General features: G+C 53.9%; 1 protein-coding gene and 1 long non-coding RNA gene across 5 annotated transcripts in view; one reads left to right on the top strand and one right to left on the bottom strand.

The window, feature by feature from the left end:
• The first annotated feature begins 121 nt into the window (after positions 1–121).
• The window catches only part of TBX15 (T-box transcription factor 15), a 101,236-nt gene continuing 93,631 nt past the window's right edge, over positions 122–7,726 (top strand). The window contains exon 1 of the mRNA XM_029948473.1: positions 122–326. Within this exon, the coding sequence (XP_029804333.1) occupies positions 122–326 (205 nt within the window). The remainder of the gene's footprint in view (positions 327–7,726) is intronic.
• Positions 6,920–7,726, bottom strand: part of LOC115299144 — a 17,636-nt gene continuing 16,829 nt past the window's right edge. For all 4 annotated transcript variants that reach the window (XR_003912004.1, XR_003912003.1, XR_003912005.1 and 1 more), the window contains one exon: positions 6,920–7,054. This is a non-coding gene — a long non-coding RNA (uncharacterized LOC115299144). The remainder of the gene's footprint in view (positions 7,055–7,726) is intronic.

A 7,726-nucleotide genomic window follows, 5' to 3' on the forward strand; every position in this document is an offset into this window, starting at 1 on the left:
AGTCTCGGCCGCCGCGCCGCCGCCTCTCCCGGGCCCGGCCCGGCGGGCGCTCGGAGCGTGAGGGCGCGGGCTGCTCCCTTAGTAGCGGGGGCGAGCGGAGGCCGGGGCGCGGGCGGCTAAGATGAGTGAAAGGAGAAGATCTGCAGTCGCCCTGAGCTCGAGAGCACATGCCTTCTCCGTTGAAGCCTTGATCGGCTCAAATAAAAAGCGGAAACTGCGAGACTGGGAGGAGAAGGGGCTGGACCTGTCCATGGAGGCGCTGAGCCCCGCGGGCCCCCTCGGAGACGCGGAAGACGCGGCCGCGCATGGCCTGGAGCCTCACCCGGGTGAGTGTGCAGGACCGGGCCGGGGGAGGCGGGCGGAGCTCGGACGCCGGGTGGCCAGCGGGCGGGCGGAGCGCTGGGGAGGGAGGCCCTGCTCTCGGACTCCCTGCCTGGCTCCGACGCGGGTTTCCTTCTCTTGGCGCACACGCCTCGAGTCTTCCCCAAAGTCGCCGCAGACAGTCTGGGGGAAACTGAGCCTTGCGTTTCCGTCGTCAACTTCATGCAAGGAGGCCTCCTCGCCGGCATCCCTTTTTCTTCTGGTAGCGGAGCGCGACTGAGCGGCCGCAGGCCCCCCGGGTTAAGGAGGGGCGCAGATCCAAGGCCACGGCAGGAGCGGAGAGGGGCCGGGACTGGCCTGGAGTTCCTGGGCTCGACACACAGTCTCAGAAAATGCCCGGTTGGTCCCGTTTAGCTTTCGACCTCGGTCCTCGCCCTTCCCCGCCCCCCAACTTTCCTGGGACTCAAGTTGTGTTTCCCCTACTCCGGCGACCACGGAGCATAATTATATTTCTACTTCGTTGGCGTGTATGGAAAGAGAATGTACGGTAGACCTCTTACCACGAGCCCTGGGCCACTCTTCGGGGCCCACACCCCTGTGTATTGCCGGCGGGGGGGGATGCGGTGCGATTAATTTGTTTCGGATCTATGCACATTATATGTACACAACACGGAGAACACAGAGCGGATGTCGGTGTCTGTATTTTAGCAGAAACCTGGGCGGGTGGTTGGAGGGGGAGACAACTTAAAGTTTTGTATTAAGTGCCAAGATTTCAACTGTGCAAAACAGCCCGGGGGAACAGCTGTTGTCGGAAGAATCTTGCGCGCGCGCGCTCACACACATACACACACACACAGACACGCGCGCGCGCGCGCGCGCACACACACACACACACACACACACACACACACACACACACACGCCAGCTCGCAGCTTGGGTCTAGCGGTTTCAGAAACTTTCCAGCCAGGACTTCTATAGCCATTCTGGAGGTGCTCCTGCTGACCAGCGAGGCCTGGGGAGTAAACCTGGGTCAGCGCGCTGGAAAGCAGGAAGCCAGGGTGGGGCGGAGGTCCGAAAAGGGACGGGGGTGGCCACGGGTCGAAGAGATTGGGACGGAGCTTGGGGCCCAGGGGTTTGGGGGCTGGAAAGCTGGCCGACCCAAGGAGGGACAGCTGTCGCTTACATTTTCTCTTTCGGCAGTGACAGTTCAATTTCCATGCTCCTGAGGCTAATAATAACGCGATTAGCGGGTGACTTGCAGAGACAGGGTTTTATGAATTCTCCGTGTTCTTGCGGCCTGTTACGGTATTTGAGTTTAGTGCTGGGGAATTATTTTTATTAGTCGATGAAAAGAAAATTAAAAGGAGATTTATTTCATCCGCTCAAGTCTTTCCCTGTATTTGGATGAGGGTGCTCGTCCACGCGGACCCCTGTGTGGGCAGTCCAGAAAGGAACGCGTGGCTAATGTGTTTCCCATCTCTGGCCAGACCCTATTTCCTCACCGCATTTATATGTTGTCAAAATCTCACTCGGGCCTTCACACCGTGTAGTGGAAGTTCTTTTAGGCCTCATGACGATTCATGATTTGGGAGGTTGGTTTATTTTACTTTCCTCACTATGGGAAAGGCAGAAGTTATTTAACTGCGCATGGCAGACCCCCTGTCCGTGGGTACTCTTCTCTAAGCAGGGGGGCCAGGCCGGCAGCAGCCTGTCTTGGGTCGCACGTTCAAAAGGACCAACACGTGGGGTCACAATCAGAGACTCGGTTGGCAGTTTTTCTCTTATCGCCGTTCTTTTCGGCCACAGTGAGGAGAGGAAAGGTTGGAGCAAGGTGAGACCAATCCGGAGACATAAACGTGAGGGCCTGGTGTCCAGAATGCGGTTTCCTGGCTCCCACAGTATGGGGGCCAGAGGGTGAGCACCTAATATAGAACTTTGTGCCACACAGAGTTCAGTTGACCGTTCTCATTTCCTTTATCATTCTTTTGTAAAAAAAAAAAAAAAAGATGGGCGTTTGGATTAGGGAAAACAAAGTATGTTTGTGGGGTTAAGGCCTGGGAGGAGGAAGAGGCTGAAAGCCGAGAGCACTAGCGGGCCTTATGCGGGGCCGGGCTACCAGCCAGGCCTCGCTGCGTTGTGCGCTGAGGGGATCTCCTAGCTGGAGCCCCTGCAGTGGCCAAAGCTTTCTGACTAACCAGAGGTAGGAAAAGAAAAGACCCTTCAGAAAAACTGCATGGTAGCGGAGCAGCCCCCGGAGCGGAGGCGGCGAAACTGCAAGCTCTGGGCCCGGATTGTGGTGGAAGGCGAGGCCATGCTTGGGGTCCTCAGTAGGCCTTTCTTTCTTTTTCCTCTAATAAGGTGCCTTAAGGAACACATACAAACAGGGCCACCATGAAGGTGTGTGTATGGGGGTGGGCACAGGAGACTCCGTTGTGCCCAGGGCCGAGTCTCTGCCGGCCCTGGCCTCCAATTGTTTAAACTCTCTTTAAGGATCAGAACCGAGAGCAGGCTGGACTCGTTGCGTGGCTGGCCTGCTCTAGGCCGGTGATAAGAAGTGAGGAGGGAGGGGGGAGAGAAACGACCACAACAAAACCAAAATTGCCACGGAGCTTGGGGAAGGATTCAACAAACAGGGAGACGTGCACAGGACACCCGCCTGGGGCAACTTTATTTATCATTTTCACCACTCCCTCCCTCTGCCTGGGTCCTCCGTTCCAGCCTCTCTGTCTTAAATCCGAGGATCCTCTGACAACTCAAGGGTCAGATTTTAATGTTTAACTTTTATTCAAAGACGTGGCCTTTTGCTTTTTCACAGCTCAGTTTTTCTTTCTGCGTCCGGACTGAGCTGGCTTTAGTGGGCGCCGAGCGCCCGCCGCCCGGGGCGCCAACCTGCAGCTGCGGGGAACCCGCCGGGTCTACTGGCCGCGGGCGCTCACACATCAGAGGACCCACAGTATGTATTTGAAAATTTTCCACCGAGCCGGCTGGTCCCGAAACTCCCTGAGGCCCGAAGGGCTTTGGAGAAGGACGTGTGAGATGCCCTCATCATTGCCAGGAGCCCTTGTCTTTGGAGAAGTCGGCAGGACGCAGCCGCCGCGGGCTCGGGAGGGTCTCGGAGGAGTCCGACTCTCGGGCCTGCTTGCCTCCGCCTCTCACCGAGCAGCAACAGGGAACACTTTTGAGCCAGGATCGCCCAGAACAGCTGCTCGGGCCGCGGCCCTGGAAGTATATTTCAGGCGCGCGGCGGCGCCATCTGCGCTCGGAACCCAGCCCCGACTCCGCCCGGCTCCCCCAGCTCGTATTTGGGCCTTTCCAGCCGAGGGCGGCCGAGGTCCGGTCTCCCGCGGAGCGAAATAATTCAAACCTTCTGCGAAAGGATTTTCCCCTTCAGGGCCTGCGGCCCTCAGCCCTGCAGCCGAGGCGCTCCAGAGGCCTAAGAAGGTGGCGGGGGCCGCGGCTGGGCACACAAAGCAGGCACACTCAGGAACACGCGTGCGGATCTGCACTCGGCGCACACGTGTACACGCTGCAGCCTAGCGCGTCCCGAGCACCTATCTATCTACGCGATCCCATCTACGCGTAATGAGACCGGAAAAGCCCGCGCGGTGCCCCAGGGCATTTTCTTCTTTCGAATTCCCGAGATCAGCTGTTGACGCGATTTAATCTGCCAGTTTATGGCTTGTTTGCCCAGAGTAAAAGTCCCAAGATTTTATTCCTGACATCACCCCTCCACCCACCCCCAATCTCCAATAGGGAAACACAGGGTCAAAACGGAGGAAGTGACTCTTCACTGACATTTAAGTAATGGAGAAAACGCGATGAGTTTGAAGCCAGGGGGGAGAGCGTGTGCTTGTGCCGGGCAAGAACCAGCCAGGGCGCACGCCGGGGCGTGGAGCACAGGGCAAAGGTGTGGGGTGCGCTGGGGCGGACGCCAAAGCGTTTGCTTGAGGTAGAGTCCGGGCCGAGGAACACTGGTTCCTCAGTGGTGCGTGCGTCCCTTCGCTGATGCAGGCCTCTGAAGGTGCCAGGCCTGGACCCGGAAGATGAGCCAAGCGTGGTGCTTGCTGGACGCGCGCAACGCTCTCTCCTGCCAAGTCAAAACGGCCTTCCGCGGTGGCCGCGCCTTTGGTGAGTGACCTTGCGTGAACGGGAGTGACGGGGTAGGCGCGATCCGAATTCGTCCCAGGCTGGTGAGGATGGTTGTGCTCGAGGAGGGCTGCCCACGCCCTTCGGTCCAGCTGGTCAGCCGCTGGCCGGGTCGTGGGGCTGGGAGAGCGCACCGCACGGGCTCCCGGGAGGTGGGCAGGGTTCTGGAGAAGTTCCGTGTAAAACACCAGCCCCGGTGCGGTGGCCCCCCTCCCCCAGGAAGAAGGAAACAGTTCTAACCCCCAACATTCCGTAAACTGCTGGAGGGCAGTGGGGAGGACGGAGAATGGGGGGGGGGGAACCCTATTGCCCAGCGTTTGAAAGGCGATGGAAGAGGGGCGGAGTGTGCTGTGTTTTGCACCCCCCACAGGTCGACCCCTGTCCCCCATGTGCTTCACAGGTCCTAGTGATGAGGGTAACAGGCACGTGTGCGGGGGTGGGGGTGGGGGGTACAGACTCTCTTGGATCGGCGATGGGCGGTGCGAGACCCCTCGCCTGGCCCCGCCGCCCACCAAGGTCCCTCGGAGGAGGGTCCGCCGCGCACAAGTTTAATGCCAGGAGCAGGCTTTCCTGGACGGGTAGATCAGCTCCCAGCCTAGGGGCGCAGCGTTCTGAATTCGTGTCTTCCTTCCACGCCCCACCCAACGCTATTTCTTGCTGAACACTTTCGTCTGGGCTCAGAGCTGGACACTTAGGTTTCCTGATGTTACAGGTTAAACTCCCAAAAAGAAAAGTTCGCCGGGTGACGTTCATGCAGGGGGAAGGGGGAAATACGTTTCTAATAGTGGAATTCGTATTGAAATTATATTGACACACACCCGCTACGGTTTTTCTGTCTCCCCACTATTACTTCACATGGTCTCATGGCCATCTTTTAAGTATTAAAGAAAAATTAGTTTAAAATCTAATTAATACGCCCAGCACGGGAGGAGCGACTGAAGAATGGTGTAAAATGCCTAACCAGGGGGCCAAAACTAAAATGATTGGGTATTGGTGGTTTGTGTTCCCCCATTTATTTGTATAATTTCCCTTGTGTGTGCAGACATGAGTTTAACAGGAGCAAGTCCCTCATCGTTAATCCTTCATGTTGGACCACAGGAGAGAGAGACAAATATGTTTTGGTTCAGAAGATCCGAGATATTTTGTTCATCCAAGCCTCTCCAAGGGCACTGCTAGTATTAAAGAGTGAAATATTCCAGGTCTGTCACAATCGTTCTCTCTATTGTCAAAAAATATAATATTAATAAGATGAGAGAACTTTTTTGAGATCCCGATTATGGACTCTGTTAGAAGTTTATTTCCCACACCCAGGAGTAAAATCACTGCTGCTTAAATCTCTAAGTTCCTTCTCTAGGTGGGTGTAGAGTTAAAAACAAAAACAAGACTGGACTGAGCAGATTCGGCAGGGATAAAGAGCAGAGAGCAGATTGGCATTTCACTTTCCTTTCTGGAAATGCAGAAACCCATCTAATGGTTATTCTGGGGGTGGAGCTGGTTATTGCTTTCTTGCTCCCCAAAGACAAAGACAAAGTAGTTCAGCAGGAGAGAATATTTAAGTGGTTTTCTAGTTTTGACCTTATGGGATATTTTTCCACAGGGAAAAAACTAGGGAACTGGTGGAATGTGAAATCTTTTCCCCTTCTTTCTCTCATCCATGTGGTTTATTTTTGCCTTGCCTTTTCTGGTTTCTAGTGAGCTTTGAGTTTTATCTGTGCAGGACTGAGATACTCAGGGGTCGGGCTGGGACCGGCAATTAAATGCAAATTTATAAATTGGGGTCTGTTTACACGTCTTTGGGCAAGGATAATCATTATTTAATTTAAGGGAGGCCCTTGCCCTAAGTGTCAGGATGGAAAATGAGACTCAGTAGGGAGGACAGAAGGTGAAATGGGAAGAGGCTGGGAATTAAACACTGGGTGACAACAAATCAACATTTATGCTGTGCTGTTAATGGGCTTCACTTTGAGGCAGGACGTTTTGCTGACTACAAACAGATGATGATCTTTTGATACCAGAAATGAGAATAGGCCTTGCAATTGATATTCTATTCTATACTCTTTTTTGCCAGCCAGTGTTTAGCTATGCCCTTCATCCGTAAGTGTAGAAAATGTACTAACGAGTATATACACAACTGTATGTGCTTATGTGTGAACTCGACAGCTCTGAATGGAACATAGATAACATCTCAGGAAATACTAGAAAAACATTAGAGAAAATAAACTGCTCTCCCATTTTGTGGAGCTAGTTCACAAATCGGAAACACCTACAGTTTGGGGAGGCCAGAAATTCTGTCATCTCTGCGTTCACTTGACAATTCAAGAGAATCCCAGACTGGAAACTTCTGGGCGTTGGCATTTTCCCTTACCTCTCAGATTAAGTGAAGATTTTGACCAAAATCTAAGAGAAAGCAGTAGAAAATGAGACTGTACAGATGCCACTCGAAGAGCAGAATTTTTTCTAACTACCTTTGGCATTTAATTTTGTGAAGAATCCACCTTCATTTCAGATGGGCAGGACGCTGGCTCGTATTGAAGAATAATTTCACATTCTTCCAGGCAGAGAGTGAATGGAATCACCAGGGGGAACCTGGTTAATAGAAATAAGTAGAGAAACTGTGATTTGGGGGAAATGATTTAAGAACACAGGAGATATGTGCAAAAATCTTCTCCCTATTTGTTTTCTTGTATTTTCTTCAAAATAGTTGCAGAGGCTCCATGAGCCGGTTCCAAATTGCCACACACTTTAGAAGATGGACAGCAGCCACCCCCAAGTCTGGATTGCACACATAATATCCTAATATATAGCCTTTTGAAAACCAGGATACTGCGGATAACAGCAGAGTTCCCTTGAAAGGGATCAGGAGAGGTCATTAACTAGCCCGGTGCCTTGGAGTTTTAGCGCATAGTTCTCAACAGGGTGAACCGAAATTCTTACTCCCAACGCCCGCCACCTCCAAGCTGTCCCCCAGCCCCGCAGGTACCGTCGACGCTCCAGTAAACCCACCATGTCCCCTCCCCCCACATCCTGTCTCCCTCCCCCCACTTCCTATACGTATGCTGAAACGCCCATAGTTTTTCTCCGTTTCAAAAAAAAAAAAAATTCAGATGAAGTTTCACCGAGGACGATTCGGGGATTGCCATCTCTTCCCGTGACACTGTCCCTGGGGAAAGAGGGCGGCTTGGGGGACCCTCGCGACTCAGAGAATTGGGCCTCGGCCGCGCCTGCCCTCCCCCGGCCCCTCGCGCCGGCCTCGGCGGC

Source organism: Suricata suricatta, chromosome 8 (genome assembly GCF_006229205.1).
Source record: "Suricata suricatta isolate VVHF042 chromosome 8, meerkat_22Aug2017_6uvM2_HiC, whole genome shotgun sequence".
In the NCBI taxonomy this organism is placed as follows: Eukaryota; Metazoa; Chordata; class Mammalia; order Carnivora; family Herpestidae; genus Suricata; species Suricata suricatta.